This window comes from Lepidothrix coronata, unplaced genomic scaffold, assembly GCF_001604755.1.
Source record: "Lepidothrix coronata isolate B3197 unplaced genomic scaffold, Lepidothrix_coronata-1.0 Scaffold57, whole genome shotgun sequence".
In the NCBI taxonomy this organism is placed as follows: domain Eukaryota; kingdom Metazoa; phylum Chordata; class Aves; order Passeriformes; family Pipridae; genus Lepidothrix; species Lepidothrix coronata.
In genome coordinates, this window is record NW_016690237.1 from 5,038,559 (window position 1) to 5,063,885 (window position 25,327).

The 25,327-nt window shown below is 39.1% G+C and overlaps 1 protein-coding gene across 3 annotated transcripts; it reads left to right on the plus strand.

Moving 5' to 3' along the window:
- On the plus strand, nt 1–25,013 carry ASMTL (acetylserotonin O-methyltransferase-like). Of its 3 annotated transcripts, XM_017816609.1 has the most exons (14): nt 1–145; nt 1,126–1,257; nt 3,014–3,061; nt 3,650–3,714; nt 6,346–6,407; nt 8,496–8,604; nt 11,718–12,144; nt 13,897–14,059; nt 15,807–15,991; nt 17,953–18,082; nt 19,192–19,335; nt 19,881–20,003; nt 21,677–21,766; nt 24,762–25,013. In XM_017816609.1, the coding sequence occupies exons 1-14, from the start codon at nt 53–55 to the stop codon at nt 24,974–24,976; spliced, it is 1,986 nt and encodes a 661-aa protein (XP_017672098.1). In that variant the 5' UTR covers nt 1–52; the 3' UTR covers nt 24,977–25,013. The 3 variants fall into 3 exon arrangements, with proteins under 3 accessions (XP_017672098.1, XP_017672099.1, XP_017672100.1); XM_017816610.1 differs by lacking the exon at nt 21,677–21,766 and having other exon boundaries at nt 2–145; XM_017816611.1 differs by lacking the exons at nt 1–145; nt 3,650–3,714 and adding an exon at nt 387–405.
- Nucleotides 25,014–25,327: the final 314 nt, after the last annotated feature.

Genomic DNA, 25,327 nt, shown 5'->3' on the forward strand with positions numbered 1-25,327 from the left:
CCTCCCCGCCCCTACCCGGCGCGCAGCGGGAGGCTGAGGATCCGCGGCAGCCATGGTGTTGAGCCCAGTGCTGGGGAAGCTGGTCAGCAAGCGGGTGGTGCTGGCCAGCGCCTCGCCGCGCCGCCAGGAGATCCTCACCAACGTGGTGAGTGCGGCCGGGCGGCGCTCGCCTCGCCCAGGCCGCAGTGTGCGGGCAGCGGCCGCCTCCAGCCGCCGGGCCGGGCCTGCGGGGCCCGCCCGCTCCCTGCTCCATGGGATCGGTGGGAGCGGGCCGGGGGGAGCAAGGTAGCCGTGTCCTTTCCGTAAAGCATCTGTGGAACGCGAAGAAGGCCGTAACTCGTCGTTCACCCCGTTCAGCCCCTGCCTCGCTAGGCAGGCCGCGGGAGGCTTTTGAATAGCACTTCGGTATTACCCATCCAATTTAGATTGCTTAGTGTTATTGTTCTTAATAATTCTACTGAGAAATTGAACTTAAATGGAAAAAATAGCTTCACAGTACGAATATTTGGAGAAGTGCTGAGGTTCAGGCATGTACTCAGTTGTTAGAAACCTAAGGTGCCTGCTGGGTGTAGTAAATTCGCAAGTGTAACCTGGAAACAAAAAATTGAGGGTTTTGTTTTTTTTTTTTTTTTGACAAAACCATACAGAAACCGGCTGGTTTTGTTTTCTCTCCATCACATGTATAAGGACACGTAAAGGCTGGTAAAGCTCCTATAAGACTTTGCACAAGTGCTGTGGATAGATTCAATTAAAAAAAAATGCACTAGTAGAATACTCTGTTTATGAAGCATATAAGTTTTATACTGTTAGTTCTTATAGGAAAAGACTGATGAAATTACTAATGTAATTAGCTTCTAATAAATAAGAGTAAGATCAAATAAGCACACTGGTTTAGAAGTTCCTTCTGACTGCTTTTTTTGTGTGTTTTGTTTTAGGCTGTTTGCAAATTACATGTGTGTGCTAAACACTGTGGTAAAGCACTGTGTTCTTCCCCTATGGGTTTGCCGGGGGAGGTGTGTTAAAGTGGAAAGAGCAAGAAGTCAAATTTGCCACTTGCTTGATATGCCTTGTGAGCAATATTTAATAACGAGACCAGATTGATTGCATCACTTTCCTCTGTTACAGGGCCTGCGGTTTGAGGTGGTTCCATCCTGGTTTAAGGAGACACTTGAAAAGTCATCTTTTGCAGCCCCTTTTGAGTATGCTGTGGAAACAGCAAGACAGAAAGCTCTTGAAGTAGCAAACAGAATGCATGTAGTAAGTTACTAGCTATTTTGGCAATGAGATTGTCTTTAGGTGGTGCGTGTTCCTGTGACTCATTTTGCATGCACTGCTTAAGTGACCTCTGAGTCCTTTTTCTCCACCGAAGGTGAATAGCTATTTTTCTGTCATTCGTGAAAGACAGCTTTCTGAAATTAATTTGCCTAATCAAAACTCTCATGCCTGCAGTTCAGGCTTTGCACAAACTGCAGTAGCCTGCAGCTTTCGTTAGCAGCAAACCTCCTCTTGTTTGGGAGATAGTTCCTTTGAAAAGTCAGGTGTGTGGGTGACCTAATTCCAGGTGTTTGTTGATTGTGAAGACAGACTATGGAAAAACCCTGATATGAATCCAATGCTTTGCTGTAGCATTCACTGAACAGTATTGACAACAATAGCTCAGAATTTGTGAGTGTAGAAATACCAGAAGAAAGCAGAAAAAAAGACAAATTCTATTCTGGACAAAGAAACACTCAGCTTCATTTCAAGAAGAGAGAAGTTGATGTGCCTTCAGGTTCTGTAGACAAGAACCTAGTTTTGTATCCTAAATTTTATCAACCAGTGATGCAGCTTAAACTGTCAATGATGTATTTGACTTATGACCTTGAGTGTTATCACTGTGTTTGAGCCATAAGGCTGTTGTCTACCAGGACCTATTTTGAAGTCTAGCTGATTAAATCCCATAAAATGCACCATAATAATTTCTTAATAATAAAGCTTTGAAAGAGAGAGGTATGTTTGTTGATGCTATACTGGTGGCAGGAAAGGAATATTGAACACTTTAAACTAACTGTGTTGCTAGAGGTCACCATTTTTCAAAGCAAATATTGCATGATCTCTAAAGTAAATTGTTACCCAGTTTTCTGTCAACTACTTTTCAGACAATGATACAACATTAGGAGAGTGGATTTTAAACCCAGCCTCACTAAATGACTTACTTTGGACTTTCATTGCAAAACACTGTGCTGGGGATAATGCTTGTTCAATGGATTTCAAAATACTTCTTCATACAGGAATTAGTACCACTAATTTTAGACATCATTTAGCAATTTAAAGCATATCAACAGCATTTCTGTAGAAGAATTGCCTCCCTACAAATGTTTTAATGTAGTGGTCACAGTTACAGATAGGTGTCCTGTCATGATGTGTTAAATAATAACCATGTACCTGATAACATGCAAGTAAATCAAAACTCAGCTGTTAAGGACAGATGCAGTTCAAATCAAGAAAAAGCTACAAGGAATTTTTATATAATGCTACCTCTCATTACCAGAAAATGGACTGTATATGTTCCCTTTCCAAAGAGATAAGAGAGGCGTAGCTGGAGAAAATGGTTTTTATTTTTCAATAAAACTTGACTTGGAAATGTGATCCCAGAGGGCTGTATTCTCTGGCTTCCATACCCTTCCATACACTGGCTTCCATAAGGGCACTTCCTTTAAAGGAATTGTCTGCCACCTTGAGGATCAGGTTGACCTTTGAGAATGCCTTTGTTTTTTCCTGAATGCAGTTGTTCATTAGCAATGTATTTGAGCAAATTTGTGATGTGGGGATAGGCTGCTTAAGCTTCACTTTTATGGCCACATGAGTGATTGCTATTTTCCACACAGTGCAAATGAAGAAATTGTCTCGTTTTCAGATCAGTGTAGAGCCCTCCTTGTAAACCAGTAAACTGATGTTTTCTCACTGTAAATTTTAAAAGATTTCTATCTATTCTGAAGAATTATTATTATCTTCTTTCTTTATGCCTTTGCAGAAGCATATGAGAACACCTGATGTTGTCATAGGAGCAGACACTATTGTGGTAAGAAGTCTTCTGTGGTTTAGCATTATTTTATGACAAGTGTAGGAAATACTTGTATTTTTAAAGTTTGAAAGCTGCCTTCACTGTGAAGTTTGTGTTTCTGGATGAGTCTTTTTTCCCAACAAGGTAGTTTTTGAGATCTTGAGAACCAGAGACCTCGCTGCTGGTTTTGCAAACACTAGTACTGCATAAGTATTGCCTTGAATCCTCTAATATGTAATGGAAATCCTGTTCTCAGGCAACTGTTGGCTGTCGAAGTCCGGATCATGTAAACTGTTCAGAGTTGTGCCTTGTAGAAGGCATCATTTTATACCTGTCATCTCCACAGAGATGGTGCATGGTTAAGGACAGAAAAAGTTGGATTGCCCTTTTGTTTGAGAGCTGCCACCACTGGAGGGGATAGAGTGTGACACTCATTATGTGCTTGACCCTAAATTACCTGTTCTACCAAAATATCTGTGCTTCTTGCTCTACTCAGTAGACTCATGTTTGAAGCCCTGACTGAAACCACGGTTTAAACATAATTTCTGACCTCAGTTTCTGAAAAGTAATAAAAAGCGGCACATTCACTCTGTCTTTCTGTTTTAGTCTGTGGATGAGCAGATCTTGGAGAAACCAGTTGATAAGCAAGATGCCTATAGGATGCTGTCAAGGTCTGTAGTTTTAAGTAAGATTCCAAATATGTATATTAAACTGTTTTCAAAGGAGCTGTACAGATTCCTTGATGTATATGAGAATCTCCATGGACACAAATTTTTCAGTGATTTTTAAGTAGAGTAGACCAGTTCTTCCACTGAAAAAGTTAGACCTGCTTTTATGTTACCTACGGCTGCTTGCTCTTGCTCCTCCACTGTAGGAAGCTGATCAGAGACATAATGAACTGTTTTGTTTTCACTTCGATTGATTTTCAGAATCACTTATCACAAGACTTCTGTATGCTTCAGGTGGTACAGGATGGGGAGACAGGGAGAGAAATCACGGTGGGAAGGAGGACAGAACCATCATAGCAGTGGTTTGAGGCTTGAGATTTAATGGAATAATGATAGCGTATCTTGGGTTGGAAGGGACCTTAAAGATCATCTCGTTCAAACCCCCCTGCCATGGGCAGGGACACCTTTCACCAGACCAGGTTGCTCAGAGTTCCATCCAGCCTGGCTCTGAACACTTCCAGGATGGGGCAGCCACAGCTTCTCTGGGCAACCTGTTCCAGTTCCTCACCACCCTCATAGCATAGAACTTCCTCCTAATATCTAATCTAAGCCTACTCTCTTTTAGTTTGAACCTACTCCCTCTTGTCCTGTCACTACAGGCTCTAGTAAAAAGTTCCTCTCCATCTTTCTTGTAGGCTCCCTTCAGGTACCGGATGGCCGCAATTAGTATTACATATACAAGAAAGTACATGATCATATGAGTTCACAGACAGTTTCTTTAAATTGTGTAGTTTAACTGAGGAGGAAAAATCTCTTTCTATCAGTGTTCTCCATAGTTGGTAGGCTGGTGGGGGTTTTTTGAGGTTTCTGCTTTTTTCCTACTACAAGCTTAATGTTGTTTTATAGCACTTTTTTTTTTTTTAAAGAAACACTAACTAACTAATTCTAGTCACCTTTCTGAAGGATGAGATGTGAGGAATCCTCAGATCATGCTTCTGTTTTATTATGGAGTAGAGGAAGAAAAGGTGCACTGCTCGTTTCATCAGTTTACATTATAACTCAGACATCTAAAAAGTGAATACGAGTGGCTTGATGGTTTTTTGAGTTTTGTTCTGTAAGTGTATATAGATTTTTAATTTTTTTCATTGTTGAATGTTTGATCCTTTGTGGCATGTTCAAATTTAACAGTAGTTTTTTAAAACAAGGGCTAGCAACCTGTGTTATTATTATGAGATTCACAAAGGAGTCTTGTCTGGCAAGAGATTTTTCACAACTGTTTTTGCTTGAAATTATGCCATGTCCAGCTAATTAATTTTTTTTTTCCCCCCAGAGCCTAATCTACTTCTAACATATGCAAATGTTTGGGGTTTTGTTTTGTTTGTTGTAAGTTTAGATCAATCGATATAAAATGCATGTAATGTTTAGCTTTTTGGAACTCCAGGAAAAAATGGAGATGATGATACATCTTTGCATATATCCAAGGTGTCAGATGAAAATTTGCACACACTGTTTCATCTTAACAATTCAGTGTGGAATCTTTAGGGGACACAAAAAGTGTGAGATGCTTCTGATCACATCCAAAAATATTCTGGCTAATCATTGAGGCTATTCCTTAAATAGTCTCTTCAAAGATTCACGTTCGCTTGCTATTTATTATACTTCTATTGCTGACCTTTCCCAAATCTTCGTCCGTGAAACCCAGCCATGAGAGTGAGTGAGTGAGTGCTGACACAGTAGATTAATGAAGTCCTCAAAACTAATCAGCCACAGCGTGGCACTCCAGAGCCACTACGAGAGGGAGTGAGAGGAAATGGAATTTGGATTCTCTGCTCTCTGGCTTGCCGTGGGGTTTCTGAGGGCCAGTCTGGATGACATGAGAACATATGCTCTAGTTCCCTATCACTTGCTTAGTCTAAGTTGCATCATCTAGCTATGTACTGCCAACTTTCAGTGAAGATGGCTGTAAAAGCAGTATTTGTGCCGACTAGTCTTTTCTAATGCATTTGAAATAGTCACTTTCCTGATGCACAGTGAATAAACTGATAGCATGAACTACTTTTCCAGTACAGTACAAGTGATATTTTGGAGACTTGAAATAACTGAAGCTTTTGATAGTGGGTTTTGGTTGGTTTTTTTTTTGGTTGGTTGGTTTTGTTTTGCCCATGTCTTTTCACCTATATTGAAATGACTAAAATAAAATACATTTGTTCAGGGTGCATGTCAGACCCATTATCACAGAATCATAGAATCAGCTGGGTTGGAATGGACCTCTGAGATCATCAAGTCCAACCCTTGATCCACTATTGCTCTGGTTACTAGACCATGGCACTAACTGCCACATCCAGTCTCATCTTAAAAACCTCCAGGGATGGAGAATCCACCACTTCCCTGGGAAGCCCATTCCAATGCCTGATTACCCTCTTGTAAAGAATTTCTTCCTAATATCTAACCTAAACCTCCCCTGGCAGAGCTTAAGACCATGCCCTTTTGTCTTACTGATAGCTGCCTGGGAGAAGAGACCAACCCCACCTGAGTGGTAGATTAATATAAAGGTCTGTTTCTCAGGCTGTAGCAATGTAATCACGTAGAACATTTCATAAGACTGTTGCTTAATGCACATCTTTTCCCTGACAGGTTGAATGGGAAAGAGCACAGCGTCTTCACAGGAGTGGCTATTATACACTGCCACAGTAAAGGTATGTGTTTCATTTTATTAAAGCTCGGTATTTGCGTTAGAAGTTATTCTCATAACGACTCATACAAGTGAAAAAAAAGGATGAAAATGTTTCATTTACAGTCTGAATTGGTTTTCTACTCAAGAATTACCTTATCAAAATAGAAATAAAACCTCCCCACAAAAGCCAATCTTCTTGCTGTATTGAGTTTTCACACAGGAAGGAGGATTACAAAACACTATATACTTTAGAAATACTGTCTCTGAAAGCTGTGAGACTAATTGAAAGACCAGTGTAAATTGTGGGAATATTCTAAATGAAATTAAAGTAAGGCACTACCAAGTGTGAGACTGAGCAGAAACTGATCCATATTAACTTGATTCCTGTGTTCTGTTTACACTGGCTGATAAATACAAGTGGTTACTGTTATCTGTAGTTACTTCAATTTTCAGTAAATAAGGGCAACTTCAGAGCCATTTTTAGGGCATGAGTAGAGTAATGGTTTAATGGCTCAGACGGTTAAGGAACTGTAGGGAGCAGTACATCAGTGTTCTTTATCAGATAATTTATAGAGTAAGCAAGTGATTTTTATATGAACTGTACCATTAATATAATTTGAGGAGTGGTTGGGGAGCACTGTGTAATAATTATGCCAGTATTCCTTTTGTTGAGCTTTTGCAGGGATCATTTTTCTGACATTTCATTCAACACAGTCTTTCTGTAGATAAAGTATTTACAGGTTTTAGTATTTTCTGGAGTCGTTGCTTTTAACTCTTGTAAAATAGAAATAAAATCAGTAACCCAGTACCCTTACTAATATGCTAGTACAGTAGAAAGAGAGCTGCTGCAAAAGAAATAAAACACATTATCAAAGGGTTCCAGGGAGCAATCCAGCAACAATAATATTACCTTTAATTGTTTACTGTAGGAAGAAAGTTAAAGTGCACACAGCTGTAGTACTGATGCTATAACAGCACACCTCATTTAAAATTTGCAAATTTAAGCCTCATCATATTCAGATGAATAAAAATACTGTAAATCTGCATATTTCCCAAGTGATGCCATCAGTGGAAGGATTTTCTAGAATACATTTTTAGTTTTAGTTTATAATTAAAATGCTTTTGTTAAGTACCACATACATATTACAGATGAAATTTTTGTCTTAAGCTGATTGAGGGTTTTTTTATCAATACTGAAAGATGTAGTAATCTGTCTTCACATGCAACAATTTTCTTATTTTATCTGGTTTATTAAATGTTTGGGGTTTTTTTCCACACTAACACCATTAGAAGTTGGTTAGTATTCTCCCCTTGTTCTGTACTGTAGATCTTTCATACTCTGCCTCAAGAATTTCCACTCCTATCAAGACAGTGGTAACAGGAGATGCTGATTTTGGTGTTTGTAGAAAAGAGCAGAGAGAACTAATAACCTGTAATGTGCACACTCATTTGTGCAAGGCTGTTTCCTTTTGAACGTGTTTTGGAAAAGCCTTCGCCTGGAATGATACCAGATTCACTGTACCAGGTGCAGCAGGGTCCCTACCCACGTGTTCAGTACCTTATTGCACCTTCCCTCAACCACTTCTAGATAGAGAGGTCTGAAATAATCTTGTCATTTCCTGAGAGATGATAGGAAAGTGTCAGTGGTGGTTACTGATGGGATTGCTGGATCCCTGAGTCTGCAGTGCAGGTGCAGCTGCGCACTCTCACTCTTATGACAGCTACATATTGAACTATGATGTGTTGTTAAGAGTTCTTTGACAACAGTCATAGAGTTGGAAGGCTAGTTGTAGCCTTCTTTGTACCCAGTGCCAGATGTGTGTGCCAGCGGTCCATAAGTAGCTCTGATAAGCATTATTAAAGAACATATTCCACAAAGGGAGAGCAATCTGTTAGCCCCAAGACAGGACTGCAGAGCTTGGAAATGCAAGCTTTTACTGTTTTGGGGAAGTTATGAGTCCGCTCTCCCTCAAGAATGTTATTAGTCATGTCATACATCTGTGTAGTATCTTTAAGTTTTTCCCCAAGCAAAATTGTCAAATGTTTACCAAATAAAACTTAGATGTTATGCTCTCTAAATTACAATTCCTGTTTCTTTTCTTTTCTGTAGACAGTAAGCTAGAGATGGAAATTACTGATTTCTATGAAGAGACTAAAGTAAAATTTTCTGAGCTGTCTGAAGAGCTCCTATGGGAGTACATTCATAGTGGGGAGCCAATGTAAGTAAGACTGATGCTATCACATGACATTTGAGAATAGGTCTTAGGGTATGTTATTAAGCTACCAGCATAAAGTGTTTGGTCCTGTGAAAAATTGCTTTATGTGTACGATAAATGATAGCATGGGTGATGCAAGGTGAGTATGTTGTTCTTGTTCTTCTCTAGAGCTGTCACTTCTTCAGGGAAAATGAGATACCTTCTTAGAGCCTTAATGCACTTGAAAAGTGAAGACTGGAAATACTCTGGATTAGAGCAAGCACTCATGCAATATACAATTAATTCTCTGTCAGCAGAGGCATTCAGGATCTTCAATACCTGACACAATACAACTAAGCCATAATTATCTTTTAGCTTGTGTTGCTGCTGCCCTTGTAATATACTAGTTACTTATATATGTAGACAACATATACAAATATACTAGACAACAGTGATTCCACAGAAGAAACAGGATGAGAACAGAATGCCTAACTACTACTACAAAGATGAAGTTGACTAGATTGTTAAAAAAAAAAAGACAAGTACTTGTTTGGAGACAACAAGGGAATATTTGTGACTTTAAGGAATTTGCCTTTTCTTTGTCTTAGCTGAAGCCTAGTGAAGGCGTAGTTAGCATTATGGACTGCATATCAGGTGATCTGAGATGACCTTTAGTCTCTATAATTTGAATTCTGACCGTGGAAGGATTTAAACTGTAGTGGTTTTTAAATTCATTTGTGCTATAAAACAATACAGTCATGTTTTACTGGGGAGAGAGAAACCAGTGTAGACTTAGGATTTATTTCAGTGCTTATTTGTAAATGAGGCATACTTTCTGAGCATGCAAGGGTCTCAGCTTATTAAATAGACTGATGCTAAACTGGATTATGCAGAGAAGAATGTTTTGGCAAGACTACAGCTTGTAACAGAAATTCCTGGGGTTTTTGAAAGGTGAACTTTAGCGTGCAGCACATCATAAAGTAGTAGTTTGAAACAGAAATGACCATGGATTTTTAGGATGAATGTCAGGTTGAAAATTATTTTTGAATATTCTGACTGTTTCCTCTGGAAGAAAATGTACTTTAGCAGTGCTTTGCTGCAACAAAATGGCTCATGAGCAGCACTGGGTCATTCTGTTAATTCTGCTAAACGGGGTGTGTGACAGCAAGGGTTTCTGAAGGACCAAAGGTTCAGAGAATATATTTCATTACTCTCTGAGGCAGAAGACAATTTATCTCAGTTTATAAAATCAAGAAGATAGGAAGCATTTGTTCTGACTCCGTGAAGGAACTGCTAAATTTAGTGTCCTCTTGGGTCTGTTTCTTCTTTTCTGGCTCACTGCAGAAAGAAGGCTGGACCATAGTAATCCTAACTGTTTTAGGGTTGTGTAATGAGTAGACTTAGTTTCTGCCAGCCTCTTTGACCCAGCTTTTTATTTTGTAATCTTTCCCTTGTGAACAACTTTCTCCCCTCACAACTTCCAGTGTGAGGATCTGGTGTACTTTTTGGTAGCTCTTCTATTTATGGCAGCGAAACCAAAGGACTGCACTCTTGGAAAGAGGTGATTACAGAGGGTGGAACTCTGCAGTTTCAGCCTTAACTGTGAAGTAATAAAATGTAGAATGTAAATGTCCTACTCAGGATCCAATGCCAGAATATACAGTTCTGTAGAAAAATAAATAATATGTGGCCAGTTGTGTTAATGGTCTTGGTGGGATATGATACTACTGCTTTTGATGGTCACAATGTTTTTTGCCTCCCTGTGAGCATATACAAAAATGACTTCACCCTACTGGTCTGTGACTTAATTTAAAAAGGAAAAGACATTTTAGTCATTATAATATTCCTAATTTAGTTGGTGTAAGTCTTAAGAATATTATAAAAGAATAATTTAAACAATGACAAAGCTATACAGTGGTGCTTAAAATGCCAGATAAAAGGAAAATCCCTGTTCCCTAACTTACAGCAATTCAAAAATCGCATTTGCTGAGATACCGATTCTTCTGTTTCTTTTAGGAGACTATTAGAAAGGGAATCTGGAAATAAGTTCTAAAAATGTAAAGAACTGTTTCTGATCAAATCTAAGATGAAAAATTTGCAATTATTCTTTGTGTAGTAACTTCCTTTCACAAGCAGTTTATGTAATTCCATGCTACCTTAAGTTAATAGATCCAAGAGTGACTGACCTTTGGTTTCAAAGCTTGCTGACGTAGGCTTTCAGATTCTGTTGTTATGTAGGAAACATACTTTTAACTGCCTTCTTCCTTCTATGCAAATAGTAAAATTGTTGGGTCTATTGCAGCTTATCTGCTTGTATGTATTTCCAATCCACACTGAGGAATTTGCATAATTACACCTAAAGACAAATTAGATTTCCAAGGTTACTTTCTGTGCACGTACGTTCCTGTGCCAAATTACCAGCATTACCATGACATCTAAGAGCACAGTGTTGTGAACCACAATTCTACTCGTATCTTGGATGGTTGTGCAGGAGTTGGATAGAGCTGAATGGAATGTAGTGGAATTTGTTTGAATAGGTTGCTCCTTCACAACAGAGGCCTGTCTTCCCAATCCTCATTTTAGGTATTGCTGTGATTTGAGAACTGCAAGATGCATTCTAAGGTCATTTCAGTTCTAAGATGCCGTCTTCATTGTGAGCTACTTTGGGACCTGACATATTCCTAAATGCTTTTCAGCCTTGTGGAATAGGGTGAGGGTCAGCATGCATCTGAGTGATCCAGTGGCAGTGTTGGTCTCAGTGACTCTTGCTGTTACCTTTTTGGTAGCCAGGTCTTGGGGAATGCTGGGTAACCTATGGCAATACAATCAGCTGGTGTTACCTCCTGATTAGGTGACTGTGGCGTTTGGGCTGTTTGAAGCATGAAGACCTTTGGCTACTCACCCTTAGCAGAAATACTGATCTTTATATTTATCTTGTGATTTATAAATTGAAGTGTTGAGCCCAGCTAGTAGATTTAATCTGCCTCTAACATGAGTACACTATTATATATAATATCATTATATATTATATAATCTTTATTCCAGCTTCTGCAGTACTGGTGGATTTTTTGTGTTCTGTGTTACCTTTGCTCTTAACCCTAATTAGATATATGTTGGTTTTCCTTTCTCTTCCCCAGGGACAAGGCGGGTGGATACGGTATCCAGGCCCTTGGTGGAATGTTGGTTGAGTATGTCCATGGAGACTTCTTGAATGTGGTGGGATTTCCTCTGAATCACTTCTGCAAAAAGCTAGCAGAATTGTACTATCCACCCTCTAAGCATAATGTACAACATAAAAAGTATGACTCTATCCCTTCTGTGGACACTTTTGAGAACCTAAGTGATGGAGAAAGTGAATCTTCAAATTTCACAGAGCACAAAGGTGCCAGTAAGTTGGACAGCAGTGGGAAGCATTCCTCAGGAGGTGTTTACACTTCTGAAAACAGTTCTGGTGTCAGAACTGGTTTTACAGTACCTTTGGAAAATCAGAATGGAGTGTCACAAAGACCACCAGAAGTTCCATCTAAAATTCTAGAGCTGATGGATGGTTTTAGGGCTTCAAAGGTAAGGAAAAAATAAGACTATTCATTACATTGCTGTCTGATATGATTTTTTCATTGGGCTTCAATATGTACCAGGTAATATGAAATACTTGAGCTGGGGTATGAATGTATTAATAATTAGAAAAAAAGGACTACTGAAGTTCTAGAGAGTCTAAGATAGCTGAAACATTGTTGGGTGGGTTTTTGTATTTGCTTTTATCTGTTCTGTCTGTTCTATGAAATTTCAGTTACCCATTTGATAATTTTCTCTCTTGAGCTGAGAGGGAAAAGAAGTTCTGTGAGGTTTTGTTTTTTTTTTTTTAACTGATCAGAAGAGCACAACCAAGCTGAAATTTATATACTCTGCAAAGAAAGCATTTAATATGGCTAACTTACCTGCCTTAAAACTGTGACAAGAATTGTATATATTATATTTCCTTTCTGACTCTTAATGCTTAGCATTAGAATACTGTGGAAGATCTTAATTTTTTTATTGCCTCTTAAGGATATTGTTTTTTAACAACCTATTTTGTGTTCCAGATGTGTTTAACTGATAATATCCATACTGTATGTGATGGTTGCATACTCATAAGAGCTCATGAACAGAGTCACATGCTCTATGTAGCAGCCAAGCATGATGAGAACTGTATAGCTGGACATTTTAAGTACCCCAGGTTTTCTACTCACAGTTTCAGTGTAGTGAAGACAATAGTGAAGAAGGGGAAGAAGAAATGAACAATGATCATTGTAATAGATTACTGTTCTCCATCAAGTCACTTGTGCTTTTGGAAAAGCAAGTGCTAAAAAAAAAGTGCTAAAGTGGCAATGAAATGCAAACTTGGAACTAAAGATATAACGAGTTTGAGGGGTAAGAGGGAAGTTAATCTTTTCCTCTTTAATTTCTATTAGGCAGAAGGTCAATCCATTTCCTTGATTACTATTAATTTTTAAGTACATTATAGTTGCTTGCAGTTGCAAAGAAATGCATTCTATGGTTGCTGTGTGCCTTCACTCTTGAGCACTACATAAATTTCTTGGTTTTAGGTGTTTTAACTACTTTAGAATCCTGAAACTGCAAAATCGCAAATTTCAAACAAAGAGGTATATATATTATTACATCTCATTAACTTTCCTCTCTGGTTTGGTTAGTATATCTTTACAAGTTCAGCTAAGGTTTTCAGCTTAGACCACTATTGCCCATGGGCTTTTCTTCACCATGAGGCACTATCTGTTCTCTCATCCCCATTCCATATGTATGTATCCTATTAAGCTGTGATGTAGTGCAGCTGTGTGGTGAAGTTGTTTGGGTTTTTTTCCCTTAATTTTAATAAAACAAGGACCCATATCGTAGCAACTGACTCTGTTACACTGTTTTTGTGGAGAGTTTCAGTTCTATATGTTTTGGATAAATCAAATTTAATTTGATCTTCTGGTATTGATTCATATGCTTAAGAATGTTTGACCTTATGGAACAGTCTTATAGATGAGAGTCTGCTAGATATCTGAATAAAGAAGTGATCTTCGTGCAAAATCTTTAGGTTGCATCCCAGAATATTGAGTTCCCTTCTCTCCTAAACGCTTTTGCTAAAAAATCTGTTATCAGCTAAGATACTGAAACCCTCTGAGAGGGAAAGAAGCAATTTTTAGGAGTTTGTTAAGCTGTTGCACTTTAAGAACAGTAGTTGCGTAGAATAATTGTAGGCAGATTCTTTTGTTTCTTGGTTGCAGTCTTTTAAACTCAACACACTATAGAAATTTTTTTACCTACATGTAGGCTCTGCTTGTAGCCTCTAAGCTGAAGATATTTGATCATCTGAAACATAAAGGTCCACTGAAGGCTGTGGATATTGCAAATGAGATTGGAACCTCTGTGTGTGGAACAGAAAGACTCCTTGATGCGTGTGCTGCTCTTGGATTACTGGAGAAGACACCACAAGGTTACTAATTTATCCTCCCTTCAACTCCATGTAACTTAAAGACTATAGGACCAGAAGAGATGCTTTGAAGGTCTGTCAAGTCTAACTTGATATTGTGGGTAACTTGGATTTGGGGGAAGGGGAAACAGATGTTGCTCCTTTGCTTTCATTATCAGTAGCTGGAATTGGTCCGTGTTGGGGCAAGCTTTATGCAACAAACACATTCAGGTGTCCTTTGTGGAAACCTTAGATTGTGTTTGCTCTCTGGACATAGTACTGAGCAAGTATCTAAGAAAAGGTTATATGGACAGTCCCAGGGAGCAGTGTAATAGCTCAGATGTGTCATCTGCATTTGGTTCACAACAACCCCCTGCAGCACTACAGGCTGGGGGAAGAGTGGCTTTAAAGCTGCCCAGTGGAAAAGGACCTGGGGGTGCTGGTCAACAGCAGATAGATATGAGCCAGCGGTGTGCCCAGGTGGCCAAGAAGGCCAATGGTGTCCTGGATTGTATCAGAAATAGTGTGGCCAGCAGGACCAGGGCAGGGATCCTCCCCTTGAATCAGCACTGGTGAGGCCACACCGCAAATCTTGTGTTCACTTTTGAGCCCATCATGACAAGAAGGACACTGAGGTGCTGGAGTGTGTCTAGAGAAAGGTTACAGAGGTGATGAAGGGTCTGGGGTACAAGTCTTATGAGAAGGGAGCTGGGATTGTTTAGCCTGGAGAAAAGGAGACTTAGAGGAGGCCCTATCACTCTCTACAACCATCTGAAAGAAGACTGTAGCAAGGTCAGAGTTGGTCTTTTCTCAAAAGTAACAAGCAACAGGGTAAGAAGAAATGACCTTGAATTGTGCTGGAGGAGATTTAGATTGAATACTAGGAAAAATTTATTCTCTGAAAGAGTTGTCAAGCATTGGAACAGGCTGCCCAGGGAAGTGGTTGAGTCACCACCCTGGAGCTATTTAAAAGGCATGTAGATGTGGCACTTGGGGACATAGTTTAGTGGTGAATTTGACAGTGCTGGGTTAAAGGTTGGACTTGATAATCTTAGAAGCACTTTGGTGGAAAAGACTTTAATGTTTCTATCTAAAGTAATGATCAAATTCCGTTCCCTGCTGCAGCAGTGCAGTCAGTCTTCAGCAGAGAATCGGGATTTTAATGAGAGCTCTGGAATGTGTCCTTTCATGAACAACAATCTAAATTTTAGTTCCCTTAACTGTAACAGTCCTTGAAAGTCTAGGTAGGTGAGAGAGTCAGTATTAGGAATAACTTTTTCAGTCCACACTATGTATTTCTAAGTTTCCATATATATCATGTACATAGTAAGACATGAAATGGTTGAGTGCCAAGAAAAGGAGATAAAGGAGTCTTTTTAACTTGGTTAAAGGTCAAGACAAAGGCAAAACATACTGGAGAAAGCTTGAATTTAGGGAAGAAGAAGCCATAATCTAAACAAAAATGCAATCAAGGATGAGGAACTTCTAACACTCTCCCTTGAATATTAGGGATCTGAGGTACTCAAATTTAAAATAAAAATAATAAGTTAGTGTGTATCTATATTTTTCAGCATCTAAATTCTTTTTAGGAACTAAGTACTTGCTCCTTTCAGAGTGACAAGAGTTTGGGAATTCTTTACTTTTTATGCAAAATTTCTATTAATAGCTCATAAGATCAGGATTTGCTAGCAGGAAAACATGCTTTCAGATTTTAAGTGACAGTTGTAAAGTACCGAAACAAATCTGGTTACAATTGTTTTCTTCCCATAAGGTTACGGTAATACAGACTCAGTAAATACCTTCCTGACCTCAGATGGTGAATACTCACTTCATGGCTACATTATTCACTCTAATGATCACCTTTGGCCTCTCTTTACAAACTTGGAGTCTGCTATCAAAGAAGGCAGCAGGCAGAACCATCGAGCCTTTGGAAAGAAAGCAGAGGATTTATTTAAGGTAATAAAAACTCTCATTAGTATCAAAGCCAGCTGTGAGGAGCCAGAACTGATCTAGGGGCAAATGGAGATTGTGCTGTCTCAGGAAGTTTGTCAGTCTCAGAAATGGTAGAAACACAGAGCAACTCATGAGTCCCAGGCTTCTGTTCCCTTCAACTTTAGGCTATGAAGTGGTAGAGCAGTTACAGAACATATTGGGAAATTCAAGCACTGACAAAAATTCTGTCTGAAGTGTTGCCCATCCCACAGACACACTCACAGAACAACCTCTAAGCTTGTTTAATTTACATTTGTGTTCTTTTTATAAAACCAATTAGTACCTTATCACACATGCACTCCTTTCATATTGGGTGCCAGTCACTTGATACTGATGTGCATCCCATTTGGGCTATTCTGACTGTGTAGTCAAAGCTGTTTTCTGTCAATGCATTGGAGAAGGGATCTAATCTCCTTTATGATGGTTTGTAGTTTTGTATGTGCTTCAAGCTGCTGTTATGTTGCTGATAAAATTGTAATCCTTTCCACCAACTGTTTCCATCTCTCTGGCATTCCTTTTCCAATACTAGCCCAGGTGCATGTGTTCAGACTGGAGAATCACTTAGGATTATAATTAGCTTAACTTGTGAGTTACCCATCTGGTGAAGCAGGTGGAGAGGCATAAATATTTGTGCCTGTTTAAGGAGGGAGCTGTTAGCGTGAGCAGGAGAATGTCAGGAGTTCATCTCTGACAGCAGCGCTGGCTTAAATTGTGTACTTCAGACTACGTCCTGAGGTTCTTAATTTGTATTTAACTTCTAGATGGTGATGAAACCAGCCTCCTAAAGGAGGTGTCTACATCCCTCATGTACAGTTGATGGAAGGAAATAAGAGCTTTTGGAGACATAGGAAGGTCTTGTTAACCTAATGTTAGTATTTAGATTACTGGTGAACAGAAACTCCTTTAGGAATCATTGAAAGGGTCCTTCAAAGAGAATTAATATACTTTGCGTTAGGATAGCTGCTGCAGTAGATGCCTAAATCTATATACTAATTCAGTGATTTAATGAATGTGAACTGGATCTCATCCTTTGTTACACACCTGGATTTCCAACTTGCCTTCACTTGAGTGATGCCTGTGACGAGTCTGGACCTGAGCTCTCTATATGTACAGGATAGTATGTCTGAGCAGAAATACATGAGCTGCCTATGGCACTGTGCACACCACAGCCTAGAGGTTCTTCTGTTCCACTGTAGCCACAAAACCAGCCACAACTGGTAAAATCTGTATGAAAGTGAGACATAAAGGGATTCATGCATATATATCATGTAATGAGATTTTGATACTGAATGCTTGCTTCTTCCCTAATTAAAAAAAAAAAAAAACAACAAAAAATTGTATGAGCTTTAATGTTTCAGATTTACATTATAGTCCAGTTATCTGGTTATTTTCCCATGATGGGAGAATAAATGTCAGAATTAAATGAAAGCAATTTGTGAGTATGTCAAGAAGAAGGAATACCTGAGGTTGTCTTTCAGTCTCCTAAATCTGCCCTTTCAAACAGTTTAAAGTCTGGAGACATCTTACTGTGGAACAAATGTGTTAGTAATTATATGTGAAAGACACACTACTTCTTCCAAAGGCACTTTTCAGATTACCTCTTTTTCCTGCTATGATGTCCCCGCTCCCATGGGTAGAAGTGTTGAATTTAACAGCCTCTGGGAGTTCACCAAGACCCGGTTCAAACCAGACAAGTTTGTCTTGTGAGACACACTGCAAAAGATGTCTGTGATCAGAATTCTTGAAGGGATGCAAAAGTCTACAGTAAAACAACAAAGGACTTTCATTAGCAATTATTCAGTGGCACTTTTAACTGATCTTTTATTTTTAGAATTCTAATGTTCACAGTGTGCACCTACTGTCTTGGTTGTACATAGTTTTAGATAAATAATGAAAATCAATTTCAGGTTTTTTTTTCTTTTTAGGACTATTATCACAGCCAGGAGGGAAAGCAGTGTTTTATGGCTGCCATGCACAGCATTGCTCGCCTGACAGCAAGAGACGTGGCTACAGCGTTTGATCTTTCGCGGTTTAAATCTGCTTGTGATTTAGGAGGTATTTCTTGTAATTGTACCTGTATACAAATTAAAAGGAAAAGCTTGATTTCAGTTCCACATTTTATTACTTAAAACCTATGTATCATTTTTTTACTAGAACTGTAGTAATATTAACTACTGTTATTTTCCTGATATTTTAATGTCAGAATGAAGGAACCGAGTGCAGCCTAATTGAAAGCAGAGTTACCTAAATGGTATTTGAGTAGTTTGAAATAAGTGAATGCTTGTCTCAATCAGTTACATACTGACACAGCTCAACACAGAAAATAAGATAGTTTGTGGCTCAAGTGATAGAGCATTGGGCTGGGAGTGCCATTTTAAGCTGTGTTGTTGCTCTCCTTTGACATGTCCAAGATCTTCAAAAGTAATGAAAGTAGTGAACCACTCTTATTGGGGTGTCAAACTTGAAACACATCGCTGCTAGAACAAAAGGGTTTGATTCGTTTTGGTTTCTTTTGTTGATTATTTTAATAATATCTAAGATGTCCACCAAAATGTTGAAGACCAATGGTACACCTGAAGAAACTCTTCTTGTTAGCAGCCTTTTTTTGCCCTGTGCTTAGAGCTGCACAGAGGGAGTATTATTACATTGGGAAAGATCCACTGAAGGAAGAACACTTTATTTAGTGCCTGGGGAGGTGGACAGCATGTCAGAGGAATTAAAACAATACTGGTGCAACCTTTGCCACTTTTGCAGATACTCCAACACTTTGTGATCTTTATCCTTTGCTACACTGGAGAGTGTTTGTCAAACTTCATATACTGCTGCTTTTTAAATTCTAAACAGTTCTACTGCTCTTTGTCAACAAATTAGAAGCCCTTGCCATTTCATTTACAGCTTTTTGCTCCCCCAAAAAACTCTGAGGTACTGGTATCAAAGGTCATATTAGCAATTCTGTATCAGTAAGGAGTCATGCCTGCATTCCCCAAGCTTTAAAACATTGTTCTAACCACCAGGAAGTCCTATTGCCCATGTTTAATTGTGGAGCTGACTGTCTGCCTCTAGTTCTGATTTGATGTCTCTATTTTATATACAGCCTTGTCCTTAAAAATGCCTGAAAATGCTGGGAGAAAATACTTGATTTGACTTTTTTAAACTTTTAACAGGTTGCACTGGAGCTCTGGCTCGTGAATTAGTACAAATATATCCAAATCTCAAGGTCACAGTATTTGACCTTCCAGAAGTCATTGCAAACATCTCTTACTTTCAGCCTTCAGGACAACACACAGCTCCAGTGACATTTGTATCAGGTAAATGTAGTGCATGATCTTTTGAATGATTTCTGTTAATCCTGAAGCACAGAACAGGCTCTTTTGCTGCTGCTCCAAAAATGTATCTTAGTACAAGGCACTGCAGACTCACCCACCCTAAAAGGGGACATTGTATTTTTCAAGTCTGTGAGGATAAAAACAAACCTGCTGTGATTGGAGAATGTGGATAAATAAGTATGAATGAGTCATTTTTTGATTAGCTCTGGGAGCAGAGGTTGCATGTCCTCAGGCATTTCATTTCTAGGCAAGATCAACATGGTGGCTGCAAAGAACTTTGTCTCCTTCCTTGCTTTAGGCTTGCTCTCCATTCTTATGTTACAGAATTCTTACCTGTGATCTGATCTTCTCTTTAACTAGGCTTTCCTTATCTGCATATAATATCAGAGCATACCTGTACCTGTTCGTTCTTGTTACTTTCTTTACCTCTGCTGAAGCTCCTAGTTCCTCTGCAATATTTTAATTTCATTTCGTAGGAATATATTCTGTGGTTTCTGTAGGAATGTACTAACTTTGCTTTCCAACAGGTGACTTCTTCAAGGATAAACTTCCAGAAGCAGATCTTTACATCCTTTCACGTATTCTTCATGACTGGCCTGATGAAAAGATACATGTTCTGTTAAGCAAGATATCAGCTCTTTGCAGACCAGGTAAGTTTTGTTGTTTTTTTTTTCATCTTGTGGAATTAAAGGTGAATGTTAATGTATCTTTAATGAGTAATCATAAGTTCATATTAAAAAAACATATTTCTCTGTTCAGTCGTAGTAGCCTTTGCTTGAATGTCTAGGCTCGCATTATGGTAATATGTACTAAGAAAAAGAAGGAAACAAAACTGCAAGTATAATTATATATAAATAAGCTTTTACTATAGTTGCAGGCTTCACATACAACTGTATCATCTCCCCAATCTCTGACAGGCCCAATCTTTCTTACTAAGCCTTGTATCACCAAATAACTAAGCATGTGCTTATTTCTAGACACAAAAATGGTCTAACTAAAGTTCCTTTAGGTTAATCAAGAAGCAGTGGTTTTGCTGTCATTTTGCTGTCTCAGTAGTGCCCAGAATATGGTCAGCTGGCTGGAGTTCTGTACTACTTTATGCACGCATACCATGAGAATTATGTAGCCTCTTTGACTTTCTCCTGCATTTGAATCATAGAATCATAGAATAGTTCAATTCAATAGTTCCAGTCAAAGTTGGAAGGGACCCATAAGGATCATCCAGTCTAATTCCCTGCTTCTTGCAGGACTAAAACTAGATCATATGACTAAGAGCATCGTCCAGACGTTCCTTGAACTCTGTCAGGTTTGGTGTCATGACCACTTCCTGGGGAGTCTGTTCCAGTGCCCAGACATCTTCTGGGTGAAGAACCTCTTCCTAATGTCCAAACTGAACTTACCCTGATGCAGCTTCATTCCATTTCCTCCTGTCCTGTCAATGGTCACCAGAGAGAGGAGATTGGCACCTCCCCCTGCACTGCCAACCTTGAGGAAGTTTTAGATAGTGATGAGGTCACCCTTCAGCCATTCCTTTTCCAGGCTGAACCAGCTGTACCTCATAAACTTTGCCCTTGAGGCCTTTCACTGTCTTGGTCACTTCCCTGTGGATACCCTCTAATAGTTTGTCCTTCCTACATTGAGGCAGCCAAAACTGCACACAGTATTTGAGGTGAGGCTGCACCAGTGCAGAATTTGAGGTGAGGCTGCACCAGTGCAGAGTAGACTGAGGCAATCACCTGTGTGGTGATTGGCAGTACTGTGCTTGATGCATCCCAGGACACAGTTGGCCCTTTGGACTGCCAGAGCACATTGCTGACTCATATTCAGGCAGTATTAAAGATCAAAGGAGAAGACAGAAAGCAGAAAAGCCTGACTGCTAAGATCATCTGATTCCTTAATCCAACTGTAGCCCCGAAGTTTGTTTCAGAGGAGAACATTCAAAATAAGATCTAGGCCATAAAGTATAATCGTGATTATAAATTAAAGAAAATTGGGAGTAACTGTATTAATCTTTTTGTGCTAAGATTTGTGTATGACAGATACTTACGGGAGTTGTTTGGTTCAAATGAAAGCAAGGCTGTGTTCAAGAGTCAGGCAGTGACATGAACTGTACTGAAGTGGAGACAGTGCTCTAAACTCTCCCTTCTTTTTAACAATAACACTGTTGCCTCCAGGAAGAGATTACTGAAAGTAAAGTTCTTTCACTGATTTCCATTAAAAGATTAGCCTGAGGGACTTCTAGAACTGTCTCTGAACAAAACACTAAAAACTTGAAGCTAAGAATACTTACACTGAACCACTTTGGGTTGTTTTGGAATTGCAGGAAGTGCCTTGCTAGTGGCAGAAACTGTGCTTGATGAACAGAAGACACACCCTTCTAGAGCTGTGCTACAGTCCCTCAGTATTACTGAAGGCAAGCAGAGAAGTGGCTCAGAATATAAACAGCTACTGGAGAAGTACAGGTTCACAGATGTACAAATTAAGATCACAGGAAACTTATTAGATGCTGTTCTATGCTTCAAAAAGAGTCTGTCACTGTAGTATGCCCAGAAGCAAACTGGGATTTTCATCCACTTGTGCAATATATGCATCATCAACCAACACCTGTTACTAGTTTAGGATTATTTTGACCCTTTATCTGAAGCAGAGTTATTACAAAAAGTTGGACTGAAGCTCCTGCAGGAGTGAGTTCTATGCATTTTAAAAGGTATCTGGGGCAGGCCAAAACTCCTGTGTATGAAATACCCTAATGTCCAGTTCTCTTGGCAAGTTTTCAGACTGTATTAAGCTTAGACTCGACATATCTGTATATCATGTCAAGTTAAAACTTCAAGCTTGTATTGAGCCATATTAATACCTTAGGTTTTTTGGACCTTAAAATAGAATTCTCCTTCTGCAGCGTGTTCAGTGGTTACTGCTCATTTTTATCAGAAATGAAAAAAATTAATATTGTGCTATCTGTCTGAAATTGGGGATATTAATCCCCTTTTTATCACTGTTCTGTGGGACTTTACTCAAAAACATCTTAAGGACACCCTTTTAAGCATTCTTTCTGCAAGCAAAAGTGAAAACAGGACAAAACTCAAATGTGTTCCTACAGCAGCTCTAACATCACAAAGGAACTGCAGTGGCCTCTGACCTCCTGCCATAGTCTGTACGCAGACAAGTTGCAGCTCAGTGCTGTTCCTATTGCTTACTATCACTTTTGAGGGTTTCTGAATATGGTTGAATGGCTGTATATGTTTTCTATCTCATTACTTGAGATAAGATACTTCAGTCATTAATTGGAGAAGTATATGCTGTATCTTATCTCTTCAAGTAATTTGTCACTATTGTCATCTCTCCTAATGTTTATTTTTTTCCTGATACCTCATTGATATTTGTTTTCTATTTAACATTTACTTTGTAGTGGAAGCCTCTCTGGAAATTAAAGCTGTACTTTCAAACTAGCTTTCTTCTTTATCAGTTGTGAGTTTCTTGCCTGTCACACTTGTACAGCAATAATCCCAATAAACCAGTTTGAAAGAGGCTGTGCCAATACTAACCCACCAACCTCAGCAAAAGAGAGCGAGCTGATGAGCAAGGTCAAGAGTTGCATCTGCCTGGATGTAATTAAATCAAGAGTTACTTTGCTCTTTGAGCACTGAGTAAAGGAAATGTGCTACAGTGGTTCAAATCATCAGAAGAAACATGCCTACTACTTAGCATTTCAGCTGTCCAAAATCAGGGAAATGTCAGACTTCTACCACACTGAGCTTTTTAATTCTTAGCAGAAGGGTTTTTTTAAATGGAAATTTGACTGATCTCATCTGTACAGACATTTAAAGATAAGGCCAAATATTCAACAACTGAATAAATTTAAAGTGTTTCTTTTCCATGTTGACATGAAGCTTGCCAGTAGCTTAACAGGGTTATATACTGAGGCTCATTCCAGCAGTCAGATGTTTCTCATCTCATACTTAGTCATAATGCTGTTCTTTAAGCTGCTATAAGCTATTTGAGTCAGGAAGTTTCAATCCTAAAGTTAGCCTGCCTATAACTCTCACAGACTTCAAAACTGTGCCCCTAAGTACTATGTATCTGACTGTAAAATTCGAATAGAACGTTCTTGGTTACCACACAACCTCAGTGTACTTTATGATTAAAGCACAACACTCCATACACATTAAGCGTTAGTCCCTTGGGCATGGTGTCTGTGGTAATGCACCACAGCTTTGCACTCTCAGGATAATTAAGCATTGGAGCAGGTGGCCCAGAGAGGCTGTGGAATTTCTGTCCTTGGAGGCTTCAGGATGTGAGAACAAAGCCCTGAACAACCTGAGCTGACTGTAGAGCTGCCCTGCTTGGAATGGGAGATTGGACTGGAGGTCTCCTGTGGTCTGTTTCAGTGTCAGATGTTCTATAATCATTTGGTGTAGCCCAGTCACCTGAGGAACTAAAAGCTCATCTTTTCTCATTAATATTCAAAATGAGTTTTTCAGTTGCTGTGGAGAAAGCTGATATCTTTTGCTGACTGGTAGAAGGGGTGGATTTAGTGGTCTGACACTGAAAATATTTCCTAAGCAATACACATAACTGAGGAAGATTTTCAAGACATGAAGATGAGGGGGTTAGGTTTTAAACTTTCTAGTCAATTATTAAATATCTGAGGTGTATGAGCAGGAATGGCTCTGAGGAGATTGTCTTAAAGGGCAGAAAGATATGAATGTTGTGCATCACTTCGTAATAAAATTACTGTAAACTGCTGCTATTTTGATCTTAGTTGGTGGCCTCCTACCCCCACTGTTCCAAAAGAAACCACCACATAAGATGCAAGACAAATAAGTAAAGCAATGCTTGTTTTGTCAGTAGCCCTCTCTTGGCTTCCCTTTCCCCTCACAGGTCTGAAGATGAAGGAAAAGACTCTGTGTAAACAGGAGCATTTAAGTTCTGTTCTCATCCTTAGTTCAGTCCCACCACAAAGAACTCAGTTCCTACAGAAATAATATACACAATATATTGTACAGAAACATTGACTTCTCTGTTTCTATAATGTTCGCCATCCACTGCTTTGTCTGCTCAGCACCATTTCAATATGAATGTGAAGCAGCAGTATATCCCAAAGAGAAGCAACTTGATTACTGTCTCAGTTTTGCATAACCCTCATGCCTAATCTACAGAAGTCATCCCCTTTTCCCCTGAAAATGGACTCACAACTTTGACTTGTGTGTGATCACTCCATACTGTGAAAGGGAATCTCCTGGGGTTTGTGAGAGGAGTGGATAATTCATTTAATTGTAGAGCAAATCCATAAATGATAAAGGAAGTCACCTGTGTCTTGCAGTTTGTATCCCCACATATGGTAGCAGAAATTTTCCTGCCTGATAATAGATTAGAACTGTTCTATGTGTTTTTTTTTTTTAAATTAGGCTGTGCAATTTTGCTGGCTGAAATGGTGTTGGATGATGAGAAGAAGAACAGGAGCACAGCTCTGCTGCAGTCTTTGAACATGCTTGTGCAGACAGAGGGAAAGGAGAGAAGTGGCTCTGAATATCAAGCCTTGCTGGAACAACATGGATTCACAAATGTCAAAATCAGAATTACAGGAAATTTGTTAGATGTCATTCTCTGTGTTAAGACCTAGAAAAAAAATGGATTTAGTAAAATCTGGATGTCTTCTACTCATGTTTGATGTTTTGTAATTATGCAAGTACATTCAACCTCTATCAATGTCATAAACAAGAAGTGTTATGTCAGCTTTCTGATGTTACTTTTAAAAAGGGGGAGAGATTGATTTAATTTATTTTTTACTTCAGTAAAATGATGCCAGAAGATTCTGGTAGTGATACTGTTGCTGCACAACACCTGTAGCACACAAATGCTGGCACCAGCTTCTTGAGAGAGTCAAGACAATCACACAGAATCACAGAATCTGCTGAGTTGGAAGGGACCCACAAGGATCATTGAGTCCAACCCTTACCCTTGCACAGGACCA